General features: G+C 40.8%; 2 protein-coding genes and 1 long non-coding RNA gene across 7 annotated transcripts; 1 reads left to right on the forward strand and 2 right to left on the reverse strand.

Annotated features, from left to right (window-relative positions):
- Positions 1–1,250: 1,250 nt before the first annotated feature.
- LOC141968577 (uncharacterized) lies at positions 1,251–9,975 on the reverse strand. 4 transcript variants are annotated; one of them, XM_074923397.1, is made up of 3 exons: positions 9,490–9,938; positions 3,688–3,780; positions 1,251–3,529 (listed from the first exon to the last, which is right to left on the reverse strand). In XM_074923397.1, exon 3 carries the CDS (start codon positions 3,527–3,529, stop codon positions 2,174–2,176), a length of 1,356 nt encoding a protein of 451 aa, XP_074779498.1. In that variant the 5' UTR covers positions 3,688–3,780; positions 9,490–9,938; the 3' UTR covers positions 1,251–2,173. The 4 variants fall into 4 exon arrangements, 3 of the variants coding, with proteins under 3 accessions (XP_074779498.1, XP_074779499.1, XP_074779500.1); XM_074923398.1 differs by lacking the exon at positions 9,490–9,938 and adding an exon at positions 5,556–5,666; XR_012634902.1 differs by having other exon boundaries at positions 3,257–3,383; positions 9,490–9,975.
- LOC141968580 (uncharacterized) lies at positions 8,980–25,629 on the forward strand. The gene is made up of 3 exons (XR_012634903.1): positions 8,980–9,201; positions 23,556–23,632; positions 25,182–25,629. It is a non-coding gene; the product is annotated as an uncharacterized LOC141968580 (long non-coding RNA).
- Positions 10,330–16,600, reverse strand: LOC141968578 (uncharacterized). 2 transcript variants are annotated; one of them, XM_074923402.1, is made up of 3 exons: positions 16,287–16,600; positions 15,334–15,418; positions 10,330–12,423 (listed from the first exon to the last, which is right to left on the reverse strand). In XM_074923402.1, the coding sequence occupies exon 3, from the start codon at positions 12,360–12,362 to the stop codon at positions 11,043–11,045; it is 1,320 nt and encodes a 439-aa protein (XP_074779503.1). In that variant the 5' UTR covers positions 12,363–12,423; positions 15,334–15,418; positions 16,287–16,600; the 3' UTR covers positions 10,330–11,042. The 2 variants fall into 2 exon arrangements, with proteins under 2 accessions (XP_074779503.1, XP_074779504.1); XM_074923403.1 differs by lacking the exon at positions 15,334–15,418 and having other exon boundaries at positions 10,330–12,421.
- Positions 25,630–25,805: the final 176 nt, after the last annotated feature.

Below are 25,805 nucleotides of genomic sequence, written 5' to 3' on the forward strand. Positions count from 1 at the left end.
AAGTAGTAGCTGGAAAGGGATTCTGCCACGAGACTTTAGCAAGTTGCAGAAAATTTCAAACGAATTCAGAACTCTAAATTCTACTTTTCTGCATTGTCCCATAGTATGCAAGCAGGAAAACATGATGAAAAGCATCCAGTACACACTACACTGCTCTTCTACCCTTTTAGTTTTATAAATTAAGTTTCAGCCTGTTACATAGCAGCTGATGAATATTACAAACTCAATTAGTAAACAGTTATTTATAGACTGTCTCTTGAAGACTTCCAAATAAAAGTTCCACCTGGACATTTCCTATCTGATGATAGTAATCCACTAATGACAGAGCTCTTTAAGGACACAGATATGTGCCACCACAAAACAGATGAAGGAATGAAAACATGACACTGGTGTAGAAACTTAAAAAAGCATACCTGCTCTCACACGCACACATCTGTCACACACTGAAGTGTCACACTCTTACTGCACCCAGATGTCCCTTCATAGGAAAGTTCTAACACATTCCCAGATCAGTACAATGCACACAGCTTTGGGGGCTTAGCAAACAGAAAAAATATGACTGAAACTGTGAAACTACAGTGAGCAAATTTTTCTTGTTTGCTTTGCTTTCCATCTGACTCTTCAGAAGCGTCGACTTGGCACTACTTTTAGATAGAGGCTGGAAAAGATGCAGCTTCTGTACCCTTACACCTACATAAAGAAACACCATAATTCAACTTACCCATCACGTAAAGGACTAAAAGCCACTTAATGTCTAATTTTCACAAAGAAACGGTTTGTTATGAGGCTTTAAGGTCCCAGAAAAAAGGCTCTTATGTATCAGTCATTTGTCCATCTATCTTTCCACCTGGAAATAGCCGCCCTTTCAGTTCACAATAGTCTCCTTTTTCTTCAACATCAATCTGTATTCCATGCCTCCGTTTTAAAGCTTTCCAACATGCCTCAGCAGTTACCACTTAAGTAATTCAGAACAGCTGTGAGTAACAAAAGAGGGATCACCCTTCTTAAACTCACACATCCCAAAAACCCAGCTGACAGTCATTTGGATCAGCAGACCTCTAACCGCTATGTTAGTGTTACACTACGTTACCACTTAAACAAACACTATTTCCCAGAATAAAAGGGGTTCTTTTTTTTTTTTTTCAATTAAAACTGGTAGATTTTACTCAATTATTTTCACAATATTTGTCTACCTTTTACTCAACTTGGCACATACAAATTTTGCACCCAAACAATGACATACACACTGCAAGAATGAAGCAACATTACCTTTAATACCAAGGACTGTAGTTGTATTTTTTGTACATACGTTGAAAACTGTCTATATCCTTTTGCATTATATGAATCAATAGAGAAATACTGATTTAATAGGAAACAGTCTCATTTTATATTTTCCAGAAGAAGTAATACCACCTGCACTGATCCTTGGTATCATTAAATAACTTATGGCTCTGCTACAAATTTCTGTTTCCCTTAAGAAGAAATATCTCTAATAAGCAGCAGTTCCAGTGCCCACAGCTGATGTATTTTCTTATCCTGCCTCTGTAATTATCATGAGTTACAGTAATAATGTCATTGCAGCTCTTCATCTCAGGGATGATGTCCCAGGCCATCTTTTAATAGGCACCACTAAACACAGCTGTTTATTTTTAACCATCAAGTACTTCAGATATACAAATAACCAAAAATCAATTAATTCTTTCTTCAGGTAGTTTATAGGTTCACTGTACTACCTAAAACATATCTGAAAGTGAGTAAAGAAAAACAGACAAAGTTAGAAATCGGGAAAACTAAATTTCTAATTTCTGCATGGTCACTCCCAAGGCCTTGAAGAACACCCTGTCATACTTACTGGCCCGAGAAAGAGTCACCCTCACCCCGTGCCTCAGCTCTCACATCTGACACAGTTGCAGCAGAGACTTTACGTGACGAACGCAGGTCTTAATGGCACTAGACCACTGTGGACTCTCACAAGGTACCTTGATTTTGTTCACAAACCAAATGCATTGACCTTTGTAGAGTACATAAAAGGGCTGTTCTCCTAAATCTCGCTAAGATGTAAGCTTCATGTGGGAGTGATTTTAATATGGCCTTTAAATTATATCCTCTGCCTCCCCACGATACAGGTGGCTCTCCACCTTCCCTCCTTACAACCAAGGTTTCACTTGTGAGCTTACAGTACGGTTTGATGCAGCACCTTGTTAACATTCACAATTAATGATGAATTGTATCTCCACAGCGTTGTATCCCTGATGAGGGATTCTCTGGGAAGGTTTCCTTGAAGGGGCACCCGACAGTGATAAACGAGGGCAACATCCATGGGAACATTCACAGTGTTCCCATAAGCACGCAGGACGGAGTGGACTGAAGTCTGAATCACTTTTCGTGGATCGATTATCATTTTCCTGGGATTGATTACATCTTTCCTGTCAGGCTCCCTGTGTACATGCTGTAGTATGTTAACACCCGGCACAGTGTTCCAGGATGAAATGTTGAGCACATGAGTAGATACGGTTTCTGGGAAGATATGGTTCTCAAAGAGGAAAATGCCAGTCCCTGGGTTTTGCTCCTGAAGGCTGCTCATCATTGTTATCCAGTCTGGGTGCTTAAGGGGAAGAATTATTTCATCAGCATCATTGAGAACCACAAACTTGCTCCTCTGCATGTTACGATATATACAGTCATTCAGAGCTGTGATTTGTCCATAGTAGCCAATGTGTGTTCCATCCTGCATGAAGTGCCACTTAGAAGAAACCTTGAGGTGTGAGTTTATTGGCCAGGGAATTACCTCTACAGTTCCTTCTTCCATGTAAAACTTCAAGACTTTCTCCATCAGCTGGCTGCAGTTGTTCTTGTAGATCACCACTTTCTGTACCCCAAGAATCTTGTACATTTCTATACTCTGTATAAACTGCAAGACGTTGTTGTAATTTCCAAACATGGTAGAGATGCATACGGTGAAGTCAACAGAAAAGGTCTCAGCCTTGCGGTTTTTAATTTCAAACCTTGGCAGTTGGTCAATATTTCCATGTGGAGACTGATGAATTGATACATGTGTTGGATCACAGTTTTCGGGTTCCAGACAAACTATATCTGCTGCACCGTAAGGGAATCCAAATCTATCTGAGTGAACATCAATTTTTGCTTTTGATACATATATCTTTCCATTGGGCTGGCAGCAGAACCAGCAGTATAGTTCCTTTACATCTTCGTGGTGAACAATCGCAATCACACGAGTGGTTTTACTTTCTCTGTCATCAAAGTATGGGGCTATAATAAAAGTTCTGTTGTCTTTTAACGCTGTTATTGTGCTATTGGTAATTTTCCCTCTGCATCTGCTACCTTCTTGAATTATTTTTGGCAGGTGAGAAAGTCTCTGTAACCTAAGATAAGAAAGCGTGACCATTGAAGTTAGAGTAATAATGCACACAGCAGCAGCAAAGTAAGATTTTTTCCCACCACACAACATTCTGATTGTATCTAAATGCTGATGCAAATTTCTTTGTCCTTGTACTTTATGCTGCCGCATCTGCAGAAGAGAAAATATGTAGTATGAGATAATATTGACTCATGATCATTGCTCAAGAATTTCACAAACAAGATGGGGGCAAATCTCTATCACTGTGCACTGACATAATCAGAGGCTCAGCTACTCTGCTTTCATGAAAAACCATTCACAGAACACACCTTTAATGAGATGGACACTGAATGCCTCTATGTGTCGGACGTGTGGAACAGTTTCTGTACATGGAGGGTTCTGTCAGAGAACATGATAGAGGTCTACATACAGGAGAACAAAGAGTCATTATTCATTATTTTCTATATTCCAAATTCTAGAACATCCAATTAAATAATTAGACAGTAATTTTAAAAGCAAAGCAAAAGTTACTTTTTTTTCCCCCTACACAATATATATGTAAATTATACATGAAAAAAAACTCAAAAACTCAACCGGACTTCTCACAGACAAGTTAGGGGCAGATATATAAATTCAATTTATACAGAATTAATCAAGTTTGGAGATTGTGCATGATGGTCCAGATACAATGCGTAAGGTATAATTCCCTAACTTGCAGTTTACCACAGGTGAGAAAATACATACAGAGGAAGGTCAATTCATACCATAATTCAACAGAAGACAGGTGAAATCTATGAGGGTTCAAAACTTCTCAGTTTAATCAGCTCTACCCTACTTAGCACTGTACAAGGCAGGGCTTGCAGGGAAGGTCGCCTCTTGCTTGCTAGGGATCTGGGCCTCCTCACACTGCATTAATGTTGGCTCAGCTCCTGAAGCAGTTTGGGGGTCAGGTCTTAAACTCTTGCTGCTGCAGGAACAGACATTCCTGAGTACCTGGAGGGCCAGTCTTTAGCAGCACTCATGGACTAGCAAGTGTTAATGTCTGACAGAGCGCTCATGGCACCCTCAATCAGTAATTTCTGCAAGTGGAATTCGGATTAAAGTTTCCTCCACAAATTAATCTTTTGACATCCAGATAAAATTCATAAACAGCAAGGTGACAGCAAGTCTTTTCAAAGGCCTGCTTGCACCACAGACATTCTTGGAGGAAGAGTGCCCCAGATTAATCAGAAAACTGGTAGAAGACAACACCCCTGACTGCCAGCGAGAAGCGTGTGGTAAAATGCCAAGATGGAATAAACTGATTCTATTGCACAAGATGAAGAAAATGTTTCTAGTAGGCATGTAAGTGTTGCATAAAGCCAGCTGCTGAGAAAAAAAATCATACCATTAAAAGACCCAAAATTCTAGGTATACATTTTATAGTTAAAACAGGTAGCAATGTCATAGGTGTCAGCAGATACTGGAAGACTCACGTATTTCTTGTCCTTTCATTTACCTCTAAAGACTCTTAATAAAATCACTTGCTCCAGTACTTAGGCATATGCTAAATACCTAACAGTATTTTTCCAAAGCATATTGATAATTCTAAAATAATAAGCAAACCTAGTATTTTATACTTTTTTTTGCATTTCATACATTGTGTAAAGCTATTTTGAGAACCTCTATCTTGGTACTGTTTTGTGATGGAACAGAAAACCAGCATTTTCAAAAAGTAGTAAGATACAAAATTAAAAAGAACCTAAATCCATACTTTTGATCTAGATAGCATACTCAGCAGCTTCATCACTCTGGAAGTGCTTAAACTCACTGGCAACTTCACCGCTTGGCTTGAAAAATTCCCCTAGGGTCTGGTTTTCTGCTTAAACTCTGTTTTCCAACCAGTAAGATATAGCTTCTGAACATAGCCATCTAGCTTGTGAATCTCAATTAAGTTTAGGCAAAAAATAATTGTTCATGCTTCAGAATAATGAGTAATTTTTTCACAATTGCTCTTTCCTGAAAAAACAAAATAAGGAAAACTATGGTCACAACATAGCCCTTAAAATGGCCCATTTGCCAAGGCTGGTATGATTTATAGTAGCCTTTCCTAGCTACCAAGAAATTGCTTTACAGACCAGAATAGTCAGAGGACACCAGAAATCTCACTACATCGCATCAGGCACAAAGCAGAACAGCAGCAGCAGCACCGACTTACCTCTGAAGTGTCCCCACAGAAGTCATTAGAATTTAAAGCAGAATTGCAAATACACGGTAGGAGCCCGCTACTGTCATACAACCTTCTGCTGGAGATTTGCCACTGAGAGCAAGTCAAATTTTGCAAGTCTTTTTATTAAATATTCTTAAGTCAGACAAAAAGCTTCCCCTGAGTGTTCTTATTCCCAGGTTGTTACGTATTTTAGCATTCTTGCAACACAGAGTAAGTCACATTTAACACTTTCTTCCTCAGTCTTACCTATTTATGACTTAAAATATTGTTCAGTCTTACAGAGTAAACAGTTTTTACTAAACAAATATCAAAACATGTCAACATCAAATAACACAATTCAGGTACTACCTTTATCTCAGCTTTTGCTAGCTATAAATAATGAACAACTAAAAAAAATAATCTTTTCAACTGTGTTTTTGAACAGTGAACATAGGAAAAAGTACCTTTTAAAGCAGTTAGCTGAGCGAAGTTCTGTTCAGTCCTTCATTTATTTTGCTAAAGCATAATCTACAAATTGTTTATTCTAACCAGATAAAAACTTAAATATTTTTAAGATAAATTGCAATAATTGTTCAATACAGAACAATACCGAGAAAAAAAAAATGCTGGTACAACACCTAAGACACTTGCTGACACATTTATTTCAGATGGTTGGTATTCTTTAATGTCAGTAACAGCAGCCACACCTACCAGAAAAACAAGTTTTCCTTCTCTTGAGCAATACATAGTTGCCTCCCCAGAATTTAATTTAAATTACAAACTGGAGTGTGGAGTTGTTGAAGCAAATCACAGCTAGCTGCTCAGGTGATTTTTTTAAGGCTACTTAACCTTTCTTCTGGAAATTAATCCTGCATATTGATGTACCTGCAGTTTACACACATACTTAAAGAGAACTAGAAAAATATAATATATACCTCTACTTCTTGGGTAATCATTTTTTTTGAAACATACTATAGGCCTAATAGGTAAATACATAATCTGATAAGGAACTGTGGAAGAGATCTGAAACAACAGCAGACTCTAGAAGCAGAAGAGCAAAATACAGAACTCAAGACACACCAGAACACAGAATCTTAAAGATGTAATTATTTGAGGAGTGAAATTCATAGTTTTCCCAACATGAATCATGAATTTTGATCCCCTGAAATTAACAGCCCAGATATGCAGTCAGAAAATACATAAAGTCAGATTAATTAGGAACGTTAATTTGTTTTTCTTCAATATAAAAAGTACTTGGCAAATTTTAACTTCAAAAATATGCTTCCATCTTATTTAGAAGAGTTTATTTTATAACAACAAGAATAATTCAATCCTGGTTTTTGCCTTTTATTTCCAATTACTATTCAAATAGAACATGATACAAATTATGCAGACTTGCTTTAACACTAAATTTAGCTAGTGGTATCAATGGCTACTTTGCAGCAGTTTGTTCTTTTTCAGTATTTCCCTTAACAGTAAAGAGCCTTTCTTCCTCTCTGTTGCATTTATGGACTGCAGTCATACCACCTTCCAGTCTTCATCTTTGCTACTCTTTCATTAAACAAGACAAGCTGGTCTAATACCATTTCATAACAAACATTCTTCCTTGACCAGTGGCTTCTGCGCAGTTGGCCTGGTTTCAATTAATCTCTAGCACAGAAGACCAGAAATGTCTGTTCCTTGTCCATTTGTACATGACAGTGATAAACCCTCATCATTGCTGGAAATTTTCATTCTTAACATATGCTAGGACTGTATTTTGCAGATGCACCACACTGCACAGATCTATCTGAGCTTGTCATCATCTGAAGATTAATACATCTACCCAGTCCTTCAGCCAAGTGCTGTTACACAATGTGTTTTCTTCTGCAGCAAGGTCATAATAAAGAGCTCTCATCCCAGTCTGGTTTAGGTTGGACAGGACCTTTAAAGATCTCTAGTTCCAACCCCTCTGCTGTGGGCAGGGACATCTTTCACTAGATCAAGTTGTTCAAATTAATCACATTTCTCCTTATTTTGTCATAGTCCTTCTAAAATCTACTCTAAAATCTTGTATGTGACCAGGATTGCACTTACAAACTTGCATATACTTAAATCTTTTTCTCCCTTCATAAACCAAGGAACTGCTCATGCTTTCTTTTACCACATTGTACTACTATGCTCACAGCACTTTTATTAAACACCCTTTATAGGTTCTTCAGTAGCTTGTCTGTCTTCTTGGAACTCTGGAATGGAAATTATTCAGTATCACCTTCCAACCGGAATCTGTTTTTACCTCTGCGGTACAACTTCTATTTTCAGACTTTCTTTTCTGTCATCTTTCTTTAACTCTCCAGAATTAGTGTTGCCCTTACTAAAAGGTGGAACAAAGTGCTAATTTAGTTCAAGAGACATTACTAGGTCATTATTAATCTCTCCCACATCTTCTCTGCACTGTTGGCCACCTTCTGTAATTTTTCTTTGCATTGAGACACTTTTTATGCTGCTCATTTCAGTATCTTTGCAATGTCTATACTGAGTTTAATTTTTGGTAACTCTCCGTTTTAGCTCCCAATCTCGTTTAGCTCCCAACAGGTGACTGCGAAGTTTCAGTTGCTAATACACAGCATTAGCTCCAGTGGTATAGGAACAATAAACAGCCTAATCCTTGGTGTATCCAGGGTCCAACTAAAAAGCCACCACCAACAAACAACCTTACTAATTTGTTATTTATGTAAAAAGTTATTCCCCGTCCTCTGCTTTATCATTTTTGCCAAAAGTAACAACAGAAACCAATGGTGCTTAAATAAAAATTCCAAAGACCAACAATCGTTGACCATCTTTATCTAGATTGTCTTTTGCTAATCTTTTGCTAGTTTATCTTTTTCAGAAAGACTCTTTGAAACACTAGTGCCCTTCCTCTCATACAATCCCAGGTCAGAAGTACATTGTTTGAAGGATTAAACCGCGGGCAGTACTATCCCACTATTTGTAAAATATTGCTCTAAAAAAATTAAACTGGCTGTTTCTATTCTAAATACAAAGAAGGTAAGCCAGACCAATAGACAGTGTTGCTATATACTTAATTTGTACCGTTTGAACTGACAAACCACACATTTCCCTGTACAGTCATAAACTTCTTTGTAATAATCTGCTGTATATCCTGAAGCCGAATTCCTCCGACTGCAAACAATTAAGACTCTGAGGCCTTTGAAAAGAATATCAGACAAAGTAAAAATTGCACGACAACATTTAAAATAGTTACTTCAACTTTTTGTCTTTCACACCGTACTTGTTCCAGCTGGCACAGTTAATTCTCCCCAGAGTACCTCGTGGGGTGCTGTGTTTTGGATCTGTGACCAAAACAGTGTTTAAAAGACACTGATGTTTTAGCTGCCACTGAACAGTGCTTACACAGACAGCGTCAAGGTCTCTTCTGTTCCTCACACTGCTCCTCCCGCAGTCCCAGCGGCACAAGCAGCTCGCAGGGGACAGAGCCGGGCCTGCTGAACCCAAGTGACCGAAGGGCTCTTCCTCGCCACACGCCGCCATGCGCGGGAGGAGGAGGAGGGGAGACACGCAGCATCATGGCATCTACCTGCCCAAGTCACCATTACATGTGATGAAGCCCTGCTTTCCCGGAAACGGCTAAAAACCTGCCTGTTTATGGGAAGCGGTGAGTAAATTCCTCACAGTCCATAATTTTCCTTTGCTCGCACACGCTACTTCGCTTCACCTCAACCCACGTGTCTTCCCACGTTTGCCCTTCAGGTTCTCTTCCTCCACCCCACTGCTGGGGTGGGGGAGCAAGCGAGGGTGCGGGGTGCCCGGCGGCCTGCCAGGGTTAACGCCCAGCGCGAGCTGAACCGCTCCTGCGGGGCGTTCCGCATCCTCAATCCAAAGTAAAGCCCGGGCTCGGCATGTACGGGCACTCCTGACATCCGGGCTGAGCATTAATACATACCTTTAACTTGCCGCAGTGCTCAGCGCCGGTACCCAGAGTCGCTGCCGCCGCTGACCCCCACCTCATTTGCTGTTTCTCGAGTGGAAATAGTCCCGCGCCTGCGAGCTCCGCGGGTGACGCCAGCGCCGGGACCAGATCCGGAGCCGCGGCCCGACGCGCTCCTCGGTCCCAGCCGCCCGACCGGCCCCACACGCCGCCGGCAGCGCGGCGGCTCCGGCGGCCCCCGGCCCGGGGTTCGCCCTGCCCGGCGCCCCGCGAAGCTGGGCCGGGACACCGGCGCGCCCGCGCCCCCTCGGCGACGGCGGAACGGCGAGATCGGCCCCGCGCCGCCGCGGCCCCGGCACCTGCCGCCCGGAGAGGCGGCGGCGGGACCCCGCGGGCACCCGCCCGGGCCCGGGTCTCGGCGCACCGGGGACGCTCTGGCGCCGGTGGGGGGCGGCGGGCGGCGAGCCGCGCTCCTCAGACCCGCCCCCCCCGCGCCGTGCCCGCTCCCGCCACCGCTGCAGGGCCCCGGGGCCGCCTGTGGGGGGCCCGCGCCGGGCCCCGGGCGCGGCAGCGCGGCCTGTCCCGGGGGCCGACGCGGGCGCGGCCGAGCCGTGCGGGAGGGGCCCGGCCCGGCGGCCCCGCTCGCCCCGTCCGGCGGCCCCGCTCCTGAGGCGCCTCCCGCGCGGCCTCCCGGGAGCGAGCGGCCCGGGCGGCGGCAGCGCCGACCCCGCGGGAGGGTGCCCGGCCCCGGCCCCGGGCTGTCCGTTCGTCTCAGTAACTTGTGTAAAATGGAGGAACGCCAGCGAGCCGTTACATTTAGGAAATGCAAATCGATTTTAAAAAAGTAAAGGGAAATTTTATAAGTCCATAATGATAAAATCCAGTTGTTTACATCAGAGCTTCTCCTGTTTTAGAGACAGCAACACCTAGTCGAATAATTGCTACAACAAAATACAATGTTCACATTTGCACGAGTTCTATGGTGGGATTGTCTTCTGGCAGAGAAGACCGTCAATTACAAACCTTTGTTCCTGTGATTAATAGACGATCTTAAATACACGGTGCATTTGTTGTTGGCAAAAACATAGCATAAAATGCCTATTGCAACACCTTTAAATTTCACTACTGCATTTAAAATTATAGCATCCCTAACATGGTTAACTTTCAGGGCCAAAGATGTATAATATATCTCAAAAGGGATCGATCCCGGTAAGAGGGATGTCACACCAATTTCCTGCAAAGACATGTAACGTCAGTGTCATCAGGCTCTTCTCAACCATGTAAAACACCTCTAAAAAACAGTGGACGGAGGCCTCAACCACCCTTCTTGGATCAACTGATTATTCCAGTTTTGAAAATTTCTTCCCCGGATACCTTGATTTTGTTCACAAACCAAATGCATTGACCTTTGTAGAGTACATAAAAGGGCTGTTCTCCTAAATCTCGCTAAGATGTAAGCTTCATGTGGGAGTGATTTTAATATGGCCTTTAAATTATATCCTCTGCCTCCCCACGATACAGGTGGCTCTCCACCTTCCCTCCTTACAACCAAGGTTTCACTTGTGAGCTTACAGTACGGTTTGATGCAGCACCTTGTTAACATTCACAATTAATGATGAATTGTATCTCCACAGCGTTGTATCCCTGATGAGGGATTCTCTGGGAAGGTTTCCTTGAAGGGGCACCCGACAGTGATAAATGAGGGCAACATCCATGGGAACATTCACAGTGTTCCCATAAGCACGCAGGACGGAGTGGACTGAAGTCTGAATCACTTTTCGTGGATCGATTATCATTTTCCTGGGATTGAAAACATCTTTCCTGTCAGGCTCCCTGTGTACATGCTGTAGTATGTTAACACCCGGCACAGTGTTCCAGGATGAAATGTTGAACACATGAGTAGATACGGTTTCTGGGAAGATATGGTTCTCAAAGAGGAAAATGCCAGTCCCTGGGTTTTGCTCCTGAAGGCTGCTCATCATTGTTATCCAGTCTGGGTGCTTAAGGGGAAGAATTATTTCATCAGCATCATTGAGAACCACAAACTTGCTCCTCTGCATGTTACGATATATACAGTCATTCAGAGCTGTGATTTGTCCATAGTAGCCAATGTCTTTTGCATCCATAGTAAAATGCCACTTAGAAGAAACCTTGAGGTGTGAGTTTATTGGCCAGGGAATTACCTCTACAGTTCCTTCTTCCATGTAAAACTTCAAGACTTTCTCCATCAGCTGGCTGCAGTTGTTCTTGTAGATCACCACTTTCTGTACCCCAAGAATCTTGTACATTTCTATACTCTGTATAAACTGCAAGACGTTGTTGTAATTTCCAAACATGGTAGAGATGCATACGGTGAAGTCAACAGAAAAGGTCTCAGCCTTGCGGTTTTTAATTTCAAACCTTGGCAGTTGGTCAATATTTCCATGTGGAGACTGATGAATTGATACATGTGTTGGATCACAGTTTTCGGGTTCCAGACAAACTATATCTGCTGCACCGTAAGGGAATCCAAATCTATCTGAGTGAACATCAATTTTTGCTTTTGATACATATATCTTTCCATTGGGCTGGCAGCAGAACCAGCAGTATAGTTCCTTTACATCTTCGTGGTGAACAATCGCAATCACACGAGTGGTTTTACTTTCTCTGTCATCAAAGTATGGGGCTATAATAAAAGTTCTGTTGTCTTTTAATGGTGTTATTACATTTTGAGCAGGTTTTCCTCTACAAAGCTGACCTGCTGGACTGGCAGTTGTTGTTTGGTGGAAGATTTTTCTAGTTATGTTATTCTGTAGCTGAGGATCTTTCCAGGAGCAGATTAAAACACTTGCAAAAATAAGAATACATGCAACAACAGCAGAAATATGTTTTTTTCCGCAGTGTATCATTTCTGAATCTCACAGTTTGGAACTCAACAGACCTTTACACTCAGTCTTCTGTTCACTTTCTCTAAAACAGAACAAACATACAAAAAAACCCCACACTCAGTGATTTGCCAGAAGGAAGTAACATTTTGACTTGAACTTCATTCTCTTAAGCACAACAGTTACTGTTTTAATACTTCAAACTTTAGTATGAAGACCTGACTTTCTATACAGGTTTGGAAAAAATGGAGAGATATGCTTACTCCAAGCTCTTTCTGTGTTCTTTACACCTTATAATTCAGATCTTTCTTACACTTTACTGTACAATTGGGCCTGGTGCAACTGTTTCAGCTGTTTTGGTATATAGTAATGGTAATATAGTGTAATTTGAATCCCTTCATTGTCTGGAAGTAATTTTATGTTAGTGAAAACCCACATTCTTTATCTTTTGGTATTCTAAGAAGATTGTAAAACTATAGAGCTATCCTTTCCTCTCTTCTTCCTAAAAAAAAAAAAAAAAAAGAGTGCTGTGAACACAAATTCAAACTGCATTGTTTTGATTTGGCTAGGAGTAGTAATCCTGTCACAGTCTCTCAAATGTCCTGATTCATAAGTCACAGAGAGAATGTTTTCAGAGGCTAGTGTGTTTTCAGAGCCTAGTAGGTTCCTATGGTATTCAACATTATCTAGGAAAAGAGGTTTGAAAATAATCTTCACTTGTTCAGGTGGCTGAGGTTAGCTTAAATGTAAATTGCTTTTGCTATCAAAGATGCCAAGTCTCAGACCACAGTTCCAAATTAGAAGTTTATCAGTAGGACTTCATGTGAATATTGTGACCCTTCATTGGGACCACGTGCACTACTGAACTTTTTAACTTTGCCATGGAAACTTGAAGTTCTCCAAGGTATTACCAGATCAGACTACAAAGTGAAGATTTTCAGTATATAATCACAGCTCAGTATTTACAGATGCTTAAACCATTGAGCAGATGGAAGGCAAATTAAAACAAAACCAAACTAAATCAAACCTTGCTTTATTCTGTAAGCAGCCATGAGGGCATGAATAATGTGACACATCACAACACATCAAATCCATTAACCATTGTCTGTACCATTTGTAAGTGTTCTGTCCTCTTTTGCATACACTCAATCTCAGCTGAATAATAACTGCTTTCTAATTATGCACAACATTCTGTGGCTCTATTCTGACTTCAGAGTACAAGGTTTGAAGAACATGATGAAGGCACTGCTGCCTGGTGTTCTTTGCAAATCCAAGATGTTGCTCAAGTGTTCTTTTTATTTTTTATTTTTTTTTCAAAAATGTAAGAAGTGATTTTGAATATGTGTAGTGACCCATTCTCTAAAGTTAAAATCTTGTGTTGCTCTCTGAAAATTGCCATGTAAGCTGTAAATCTTCCTCTTTCATGCAAGTATTGGTATTCACCAACTTTAAGATTATGCAGCATGTGCACAAGTTTTTCTAGCAAATAATATTTGCATGGAAAAGATTACAGTATCTGCAAAAGCAGGGCTGCATCATCAGTTATCCGTTTGCACCAGAGTTCTTCAAATACTTACTGTTAACTCCTGGTTTTGGACTGACAAGCATTTACAATTACTAACATGCTATTAGAAAACTAAGAGAAAGACTATTTTAGAGTGAAGTGGCTTTTTTCCATAAAGGTATTAATTGGGAAATGGGATTGAAAAATGCTTACAGAAAACTTCAGAGGAAAAAAAACCCAACAAAAACACAAAGGAAAAAGAAACCACCAACAACATGGAAAAATAGTCAGTTCAAGTTCTAGTTCTTGTTTTTTATCCACAACTGCTTTTCTTTTCTTTTTCTTTTTTTTTTTTTTTTTTTTTTTTTTTTACCTCTCTCCCCACTTTGGAGGTGGGATTTATCTGTCAGTGTTCACTTGGAAGAAATCATCAGAATTCTTCAGAGATGGGAGTAGGTCTGAAGACTGAGAGGCATGTAACAAACACAGAGGACAGGAAGTTCTAAAAGCAGAGTAGTTTATAGGTCCAATCTTTCCATCCAAAAGTGGCTGAGGAAGGTAGAGAAAATCAGAGAATCTTGATATAAACTCTTCTGGGGAAGATGATTTACTTGCAGAAGAGGTAGGACATATTTACTAAAGGGTGAGATGAAACAAAGCACTAATAAAGTTCCTCGTCATTAATGTGTGTCTCGTGTATTTCCAGAAATACAGGGTCCAGGTTTGGTTTTTTTTTTTAATACAGATGCTAAGTGCAAAAATCATTACGCTGTTCTGGTGAAATATGGATTCAACTGTCAGTCTTACACCAGGCAGCAATATGCCTTAAAAATTGCCTGTTAGATTAGGCTTGGGAAGTATACATGCAAAGTGCATTTTTAAGATTTAAGAAATAACTAGAACACTAATAATCTCATCCTGCAATAAGGACCTAATGTTAAAATCCACTTATGGCAAGTACTCTCATTTACCCCTCTTCCTTTTGGAACACCACTACTTTCTAGGCAGTGTAAAAAGAGAGCAATTCCTGTACCTCCCTCTGCACAGAACTCTCCATCTTAGTTTTAAGTGCAAGTTGCACAAAGCAGGAAGTTCACTCAGATGTTCTCTTGCATCCCACGGCTTCTAGGTGAAACAATCTGTTGTCTATTTTTAGCTATGTTCAAACAAACTTTGGATATAATCTCCCTTCACAGATTTTGTACGCATACATAACCCAATTTGGGCAATACGAGTTCATCCTAATAGTTTATGAGACCAACAACAATGAGTAGTTTTAGTTTGCCAAAAGCATTATTAACCACTTGATCTGGAAAAAAGTAAACTAGCATTCTTATTAGAAACCAGAGGCCTCCTGTGACATGAATGGTGACTGTGAGTAAAACTTTACGGACAGGGACAATAAAGAAGCAAGTAAGTCCCTTTTACAAAAGAAGTTATAAAAACTACAGAGACACATAGAGATCTATACAGTCTGTTTAAATAACCTACTGTTTTCTCCTCAAAGAATTGTTTTCATTTCTGGAAACCTCCAGTGGCTGCTAACCTTCATCCCATTTCTGTCTTTCATCTTGACCTGTTCAAAGGGAGATTAGTTGATAAATGATTTTTCCAAGAAAGGGATGGCATCAGTTCCTAAATATGAAATATGATTTTGGATTCAAGTTTGTGCCACTTCTTTTGGAATCCACAGGCTGGAGCCATTAGCTGATGTCCACTGAACTAGGAGACTAAAGCCACCAAGTTTCTCTTTATCTAGCTGGGATGGGAACATTAAAAAATACAGCATCTCAACTATTGTCAGAAAAATAATTTATGACCAGAAATAGCCACTGTCATTCTGAAAAAGGATTAAACATATTAAACACCAGTAGTACTTCTTGTACTACTTTGCACTGTCTCTTGTTTAGATGAACGTATGTTGGCAAAGCCTCACTTCATGTAAGATGACATTCCACTGTTGAGCAAATGACCACTGTTTCACCATGTCCGATATCACTATGGTCTCTGTTATGGAGAAAAATACTTAGTGTGCTCTGAAACTGAAAAATATCTTTCCTCTGTAAAAGAGGAGTTTTAAAATACGATAACAAGTCTGAACCTTCTCTGCCTGTTCAGGTTAATACCACAGTATTGCAGTACAGAGAAGAAATTGGAAGACGACAATTTACTGCAAGGTATTATATCAATAAAGTTTAAGAAATTTTTTTGCACAAACCAACAACAGCCTTGCTTTTAATATCTGTTTTAGTTAAGGTTTGTAAAACACTGTCACCCATTTTGCCTGGAATAGTTAGACAATACCTCAGTGTTTTTCTGTTGCTACGTAAAGAGAAAATAATGGAGTCCATGTTTGTTATGTGCAATCTTGATACTTCACCAGAGCGCGCCAAATCATGCCCTCCTGAACTTAAGAGAAATCAAATGATACAGTATTTACTCACAGTTTCAAGCCTCTTTGTCTAGCACTTCATGCTTTCCAGTGCTCCAGTTCTGCCTTATGCTCCCACTGAAATGAGAGACCTCTCAACCTTGCTTGTTCCCCAACATCTGCTTCCTCTACAATTATTCTAGTACTTTTGACCGTCTGTGGGAAATCCCGTGACTTTGTCAGCTTCCTGTACAGCAAATCAGCTTGCTTTCTGTTCTTTTTTTTTTTTTTTAATAAACAACTTTGACTTAATTAAATTATACATTAATAGTTGATGTTTATTCAATCTCAACCTCTCAACAGTCATATTTGTTAACTGGTAGAATGATAGATGAACATTTTCCTCTATTTATGGTGTCTGTGTGTATGTTCTTAGACATTTACCTAGATCAGGATTTAAATACTTCCCATTAGATCAGCTGTAACCTAATGTGTTTCAACAGTCTAATCTTAAATAGCGCCTTGTGTTTTTCAGAGGAGCCTCCGGGTAAACTTAGTCCTCTGTTGAGATTATCTCTTTCACTTTATAATAACACAAAATCAACACACAAATTGTGTGCACAGTTGTGAGACCAGAAAAAAGTTAGCATTTAATCACATCTACCTTTAATCTACCACAGCTTGTGTCTGAAACAGTAGGTGGATATAACTTGAGTCAACACTTGATTGGCTGGTGGAGCTGTATTAATAGCTAACGTAAACACTGACTTAAACGGAAGGAGTAGACTGGGTGGGGAGACATGCAAAAGAATAGAACAATTTATTGGGGGGGGGCAAACTGAATTTGCCTGCTCTCTTAGCTATTTTGAGAGAAAACCTCTCCCTTTCTCTTAATGGGAGTGCAGTGTTTTCAATTTTTATTTTAAATAACTTTTATATCTATGGAAAGACACATTTCTTCAGCTCTCTTAGAGGGAAAAAGGGAAATTGCAGAAGTGACTTGATTACAGCTGAAGTATTTTGGAGGGGAAATTCAAATTGTAACTACCCAGCAATGGTAATTTGTGACTAAGGAGTGAGCTGGCACGGAGGGCAAGAAGGCCTCATTGCCGAAGGGGTTAAGCTGTCTGGGAGCAGGAACACCAGAAACAGACTCCATATAAGGGAGAAAACTCTCCCTTGCTGATAAGATAAGAAATGCCTTGGTAATTGTTGTGTACCAATTGATTGAGGTCTATTAGTGCTTAGGAGCCACCTTTGGCCAGCAGAGCTGGTACTCGGGATGGAACCAGTGCTGGGCCAGGGAGCCCATGCTGACGCTCACAGAATCAGTGCTCATGCAAGTGTATATAGGGAGTTGGCTTGTGTTACATCTTTGCAGGCTTTATATACTTTTTTTTTTTTCCAAGTAAAACAAGATACCAACAACTAAGGTAGCCTCAGGAATCCATCAGTAACTTTGATACTAAGCAAAACAGTTTATTATACATCTAATAGACATTTCCCTTTACGACTTGTTGACTTAGTTCAGCATGAGAAATTTTGATCCTCTTTAAGAGCATGCTTTGTCAGCTGAACCATAAGGTCATTTTCAAACTATGTTGTTAAATTTCCTTGAATTCTAAAAAATATTATTATTCATCAAGTCCTTACTGGGGCTATTCCCAAAAGAATCTGAATTTATGCTTGCTTTTCACTTCAAAAGAAGTCAGCTGGGGGAAAGGGAGGGGAGGAAATAACCAGCACATAAGCTTTTCTGACTTGCTTTCCCATTAACATGTCTTGTACTGATGTGAACTGCAACACAGAAAAGCAACTGCCAGCTGTCTCTTCTTAGAAAGCTATTCTAAAGCTCTGACCTGCATCAAACCTTTCATTGTAAAAGCTTTTCAAAGGTTGAAGATTGCCAGTAACTCATTTATTTTGAGTGCTATTGTTATAACTGCACGTATTGTTATGAAAGTGTCATGTCATGATTTGCCTATTTAGTGTTTCTGAGAGAGAAACTGTACAGTAGCTGCAGTACATAATACTCAGTAGGGCTGAGGCTACGTTCCGGTCCTAGAGGTTGTTCAGGTGTTAGATACACTGGCTAGAATAGAACAGATTTTAAGTGGTTAGCCCATGTATGCCTGTGCATGTGAGTTGATGGAACCAAATTGCTAATTCCTGGAAAAAGGGGTGGACTTAAAGTGTTTAGTTAACACTGCAGTAAAATCTGCCCTGTATTCAGCTTCTTGTTACTGCTCAGCAGCATAAACAATAAATGTCACTAAGAAACTATCACTATCTCTGAATTTCTTTCTCATTTACAGAAAACCTCGTGAATTTCTCATTTACAGAGAAAGTTTTCAAAATCACATCAATAAATAACACTTTTTCTCCTGGTGATCGCTAAATGTATAGGTTATGAGAGCTTTAGGTAAAGCTTTTAATTTTTTTGTTTGAGTTTTGTTGGGTTTTTTTTTAATGTTTAGAGTGAATAAAGCTACAGCTGTCTAATATTAATTAGAATCTTCAATTGACTAACATCAAGAAGGACCCCATCCTCAATTCACTACAGTCTTCTGGGTTTTCTTCCTCCTGAGTAGATTCAGCCTGTTAAGCACTTGAGCAGCAAGGGCTGCAGTGTACACACAGTCACTTCTAGAGAACTTTCAGGCAAACACTGTGCACCTGACTAGAAATCTTAAAATCTCAACAGATCTCTTGGTTTTAGTGTGAGAACTGGAAAATTGGTGACTGCAACCAATACATATGAACTAGAGAGGAAACCTTGGCAGAAACAAAAGTGAAATTAGTTTATACTTGTACAAAATTATCAAGATGAAGTAACACAGCTGGGCAGCAGCTTCATTCTCATCTTTTTGCCTTTTATTTAAACAAAAAAGTGTGATTTTCCTTGCTAAACAACCTGTTTCAGATGGTTAAGAAATCTTTTATCACCATTCTGTCATTGTTTTCTCTTCCAATTCGTAACAACAGCCCACTCTTTGCTCATTCTCTCTCCCCACACATCAGTTCTTGCAAAATCCTCCTGTGTCACTGTGTAGTTTTAGAAGTGTTTAGTATTGTGCTAGGGAAAAAACACACATTTCTCCTTTCCTCCTCCTCATTTCTTTTTCCTTCAGAAAATGCATAAACCGGGCCTAGAACTGAGAGCAGCTGTGGGTGCCTCCATTTCTCAGTGTAGAGACAGTCACAGCGAACACAGTGGGAGAGCAGCAAGGGCTGGCAGCTGGGCAGCACCAGGCAGCCGGGACCTGAGCGGGAGAAGGGAGCTGCCAGGCAGGGCCTCAGGAGCCAGGGCCCAGTCCCTCTGCGCCCGAGCGGGGCTACTTCTGCTCAGGGCCACAGCTGGGTCCAGCTGCCCGTCTTGGCCACCCGGCAGCTACACGGGACGGGATGGGTCCGAGGCCAAGCCGGGGAGCCGAGCCACAGGGCAGGCCTGGTCCCATGGCTGCGGGGCAGGTCCATGGGGACAAGGCAGAGCCAAAGCCAGAGCAGGAAGCCAGTCGGCCAGTCAGGGTCTGGGTCCCCAGGGTCCGCGGGGCAGGAGCCTGAGCCTCCCCCGGAGTAGCTCAGGCGGGGGCTGAGGGCCCAGAGCTGGGCTTAAATGGGCTCCTGGGCCCATGGACAGGGCCGTGGGGGGCCCAGGTGGGGCTGGGCAGGCCCCTTTGGGCAATTAGTGCCCACAGGGCCCTTACAGAGTTCTTTAGAAAGGTACTTCCTCTTTAACTGGGGTACAAGAACTCAACATATATGCTCATGATATAGGCCAGTTACTCAAACCAACTAAACAAAAAACCAGCAAACCACCAACACCATGACAAAACAAAAAAATTATTTTTAAAAAGTCTTTCACCTTTAAGACCTCACATTTACTTTCATAGAACTGTACCACAACACCAGAGCTGCATCAATTTGCCTTGGGCACTATGGATTTTCCAAAGGACTTGTGCTCATGCCTGGAGTCCTCTTCTGAAGGAGCTGTGGTGACTACAAACTTCTATACTTACCTTTGACTTCCAGCTTCTTCAGTGAAATCTCCATTCTAGGGTGTCTCCTGGGCCTACTGTGATGTCAGGAGATTACTAAACTGAAGGAAGAGTGGCAGTCAGGAAGAGGTGTGTGTCTCAGTCTGATCCTTTGTGACTTTGTATAAATAACCAGCAGAAGGAACCAGGCCACTGTCAATTGGACTTTGTACTGATATGTCCCTCTTTCCTGGTACAGCTTTTCTTGGTGGCTACATTAATTGTTAATTAACTAGAGAGAGAGGAATGTTTGAACACGTTAAAAAAACATCCTGAAATACACTGACAGGTTTCCAATGTTGCTGTGGAAATGGAAAGTTCACTGAGCATTTCTGTTTATTCTGCACAGTAAAAGGTAAGAGAGAAACAATGAAGTTCAGAGACAGGTAAGAAGGGAGACTAAAAGGTTCACTTAAAGACACAAAGGAATTACTTGGCACATTTACAAAATAGTAACTGTAGGAGAAAATTTAAAAAACCCACCACCACACCCCATCGCCCCTTAAGGCCCTTTCTTCTCTCATCCCCCCTTTTCTCAGTTCAAAAATCCAGCAACTTTAGAAGAGTTTTAAACCCAGACATAACCATCACTTGGCGATCTCTTTATGGCTGATGGAGCTGGACGCCCCTCACAGTGCACGCCAGGGTTGGCAGTTGGTTGTAGGACTGCATGTGAATTGTGTTCACTCTCTGTGTGTGCCCTACATCACCTCTCCCTTTCCATAAAAATATACAGGGAAAAAAACCCTGGACTGTATTGTTTTAGCAGGCCACCATGCTAGAGGCTTAATTGCAACCAGCAGCCTAAAGTCCCAATAAAAACTGCAAAATATAAAATTAGACACTGCAAAGTAACCTTAATCTACAGTGTGTTAAGACTCAGTGTGGATGTGTGTAACCCGAAAATATGTATGGATGTTGGAATTGTAATCTGCACAAGATAAGCTTGCTACAGACCACATTCTTGTCTCACAATATGCATATGTTCCTTTAAATATGAATGGATATATGGATGCTAAAGAGTAGAAAGGTCAAGCAAAGAAACCTGACTAAAATCCATATACATACCCACAAATGCCTTGCTTGTAGAATACATTCTTGTCTCATTTATCATTTTGCCTTGCTGTTTCTGGTTTGGTTTTACCCAATGGTTTTTTAATCTAACACTTGAACCACCTTGGAATGGTGCTATACATAATCTAAAACTCCTGCTACCATTACAGAAATTTACAGAACACTTGGCTACAATACACCTTTGAGATTAAGATACATATTCATTCATAATTGATGTAACAAAGATAAATTATGAAAAAAACCTCTTCAGTCTCCTGCAAAGCTTCAGTTGGTCGCTAGATAACAGGACAAGAGAGGATTTTCTTGCAGTTTGAATAGTGCCTAATGGCAGGTACAGGATTTCTTGCTGCTTCTTAGAAGGCAGCTAAGACCAGTCACTAATGAAGATGGGCTATCAGATAACACCAAGCTTGCTTTTAACCCAGACACATTCTAACAATGGGTACAGGACTTGAACTTTTTTTTTTTTTAAGAACCAGAACAGGATTTCCATGATCTTCCACATGTAGTTATCATAACAAAGCTATATTAGGTTCCCAAGATTGATTAAATCAAGGACTGTACTACCACTTTTGCATCAGAATTTTGGGTAGAAAATCCTCATCCAATAATAAAGCTCAGCCTATTCTGCATAACACACATTGAATGGTAAGGAAAAGAACTAGAGAAAAGCAAATTATTTTCTTGGCCTTTAGCTCTATAAGGAAACAGAATGAGTCAGGAAAAGAACAACAGGAAAAAAAAAGAAGTACAAATACCAGCCTCTCTGTGTTGTAAAGAGTAAACAGAAACAAAACCATCTGGAGAACCAGCCACCATCAGAAATCTAAGTAACAGCAAAAATTCAGTAAATCTCAAGAGACATGAATAACATCACAAGCATTCAGTAGAACAAAATTCACACAAACCCAGACCCCATCTTCTCTAACTACTGAAACAACATTTCAGACACAGAATTAAAAAAAAAAAAGTTTGCAAACACCTTAATCTAGACTGCCTGTATATCATAGTGCTGAGGGATTACAGTGGAGGTGTATTGTTCTAAAACAATTCATCACCGAGGGAGAAACTCAGCAAGCTTACATAACTGCAGGGGAAATTGCAAGGTATCAGCATGCTGGTTTCAACACCATTAGGATGATTGCAGATTTCTAGAGTAATCTTAACTGACAGCCTTGATTTAATCATCATCTGAGTTCACCCTGTGTCATGCATACCCTCCCTTAGCAACAATCCTTTTTTTGTTTCTTACCTTTTATGATGTGTCAGCGTGCTGTGTTGTCCTCACTCCAAAGTGAAACATCTGACTGAAACAAATGTGCTCCTGCCATACAGTAACCATGAGTCAGGGGTTGGTACAGAAGTTAGTGTCTCTGACGTTAAAAGATCTTCCCCTTTCTTTGCCTCCTCAGAGCACAAAGAGGGCAGCAAGGCAGAGGCAGCCTGATCTCAAAAGATGTCAAAGGAACTGGATAGCAGCATGTGCTCCACAGATGCTTCCCCTAATGGTTAATCAGCACATTCACTGCTTAGGAATTGCTAGATCTCTTAACATTTCCTATTTTACTGCTAATTGAATGTAATTATTCCATTGGATTCACAGTCCTTTGCACCTCTGGAGGTGGAGTACACCCATATGAGATTACACGACTGTGGAATCAGGCTAGGTATTAAGACATGAGCAGTGCCAAGAGCAGAGCTGTGCTCTGCTGAGAACAGCTGCTCTGCTACCTGCGGGGCTTTGATTAACTCTAGCCCGCTCCTGCCTCTCTTGAGGGAAGTCAACTGCTTTGGTCCTGTGATACAAATTCAGAACAACAGTAGGAATCTGCTCAACCTACTTTGTTAGTAGTAACCACTATCCCCATCCAGCTGGAGACTGCTCCAGAAACTTACTTACTGAAGAGGAATTTAATTATTACCTTTGGCATCTCGTGTTGGATCTTTAAAAATTAATTACAGATCTGAATTATAATGTGAACATCCTTGTTTGTGTTGCTTTAGGACCTAGGAACTTCTCTCTGGTTGTGGAGGGGTTCAGTACATGTGATGCTTCTGTAGAAAACAATCTATGCAAAACAGTATTCTATACTAACTCTTAGATATAACATACAAGGTGCTCAGCTTCACACAGTGATCAAAAAAATAGCTGCAAAAAAAGGTGTTTTTAATGACTGACTAAATAACTTTCCAATCTCAGTAGCTGTGCTAAAACATGCTTTTTCTTTTAGTGTTCCACCTGCACTCCTCCTCAGGATGTGAAGATCAAGTCTCCTCAGAAGGTACAGATGTGCCCTCCTTGAGGCTGGTAGGTAAAATAAAAAATATTCCCTCCCCTTTTCCCAGCTGTTGAAAGAATTAAAAGAATTGCACTACCAAACAACACAGACAGGACTAGCTGGACATTCAAGTATGCTGTACTTGAAAGCAGCAAACATCTTGTAATCTGAAAAGAAGTGTTGTTTTTTGTGTTTTTTTTTTTAATCTTCCTTACTCATTTCTGCACCAGCTAGCTGCCCCTTCCCTTGCTTTCTTCCATTTTCTTTGTCTCTTTGCACCATGAAAGAGTATGACGTTACCCTCTAAGAGACAAGGCTTCCATTCACTGTGTTCATGTCAAGGTGGCAGGTGCACCCGCCTGGCTTCTTGGCCGCTGAAGGGCAGCAGCCATCGGTTTCCTTCTTCTGTGCCCTTGTTCTTGGGGCTTCACAGCAGTTGGGCCCCTTGGCCAACGGGAGCCGGGACTGAGCCCTGCGCAGATTGGGCCTGGGTGTAAATGGAGTCCCCTGGGGCAGCCAGTTTGGGCTCCTCCCCTGGGGCAGCCCGCTTCCATCGAGGCCTCTCCCCTTGGGTCAGGATGCTGCCCAAGGAAACTCCTTGAGGTTGAGAGCCCTAATTTTTTTAGGTAACAGAGCATTTTGGGTTGTTGTTAAACCATAGGAAGTGGTGATAGTTTTGTTCTCCTCTCACAGACATTTGTATCTGCTGCTATGTTTGTGGGGTGCTAGTTGTGTTGAGAATAAATTTTTTTTTTTTGGTTGCTTGTTTACTTGAAAGCCTCCACAAGATTCAAACAGATTCACATCAGTAGTTTTGTATCATTACAAGAAATGGTAACCATTTTGCTACAACTGACTTCCAGTGTTTCCAGGGTTCTAAGGTGTTCCTATGTATTCAAAAATGACAGTTATCATTTTATTAAGATAGTGGTATCAATTAACAAATCATATGTAAAATAATTTATCTAGGTGGTTGTTTACATTTTTTTAATTCCGCGGAACTGGATGTGCTTTTCTCTATACGTACACTAGAACAAATCTATTTGATTGCTGACCTTGCTTGTTTGCTTTATATTCGTGTGATTCTTGCAAACCCAAAGTATGGATCATGTGAAGCAAGTAATCACTCAGAACACAATCTACTCTTCCTTAAAGCTGAAAAGCTGATTTCTGGCAGTAAAGGCCATGGCTACAGACAAAGTCCAGAAATATAAAGGATACTTCCTCCAATTCATTACTATCTGCACTTATGCACACAACTCTGTTTTAGTTGACGCAAAATGGGTGTTTTCATCCTTCCTAATATGCTTATCTGACTTGCTCTCACATCTGAGTAAACTTTGACCTTTTTTTTTTTTTTACATGCCCCATAAGCAAGTCTGGTATATTTTCAGAATTTGATAAACAAATGTTCATAGTAACAGATCACAGCTATGGAAATACCTTAACCACCATCGCTAATTTCAGAAGAAAAACTAATGCAATTTACCAGTGCTATCACTTACATACCTAGCACAGCCTGACATCTAAAGTAGGAACAAACGTATTAAAGATTTCATTTTGTTTTTTCTCTCTCAGGTTACAAAACAAGAGGATTGCACATCATGAACATTTAATGAGCTCTTCAGTACTCATCTTTGAACATTGTGTAACAAAAGCATGTAGTCCTCTTTCTCCCCTGCAATTTGCCTCTATAACAATAATAATGGCAGTCTGGAATATAGTGATTGTTACTTTTCCTTCCTAATGTGTTCATTTTGTTTATTTTCTATCCTGTTGCCTATGGGGAGGAGAGGAATTCAAATCAGTTTTCCCATTTAAACTGATGCTATCAGTGAAAAGAACCATTTGGTAGATGTAAGAGACACTTATTGATGCGATGCTTCCTTTATAAAATATTTACAGTGAAACACTGGACATGATCCTGGAGGAAAACTGTACAGGTCCAAGACTACAAAGTAATAAAAAAGCCTTGAAACTGTCTTCCTGTTTCTGGGGGATAACAGGAAAAGGAGTCCATTTCCAGCTCTAAATGTATCCATTTTATACGAGTTTGTTTTGTTCTCACTTTCACATTAGGTAACATTTAATTGAGTGGGATCAAGCACACTCTCAGCAAACACACCCCTGACATGGAGCTGTGTGTGCGGGGACACGCCAAGGGAAGGGATGTGCCATCCAGAGGGACCTGGGCAGGCTGGG

Source organism: Athene noctua, chromosome 20, assembly GCF_965140245.1.
Source record: "Athene noctua chromosome 20, bAthNoc1.hap1.1, whole genome shotgun sequence".
Classification (NCBI taxonomy): Eukaryota; Metazoa; Chordata; class Aves; order Strigiformes; family Strigidae; genus Athene; species Athene noctua.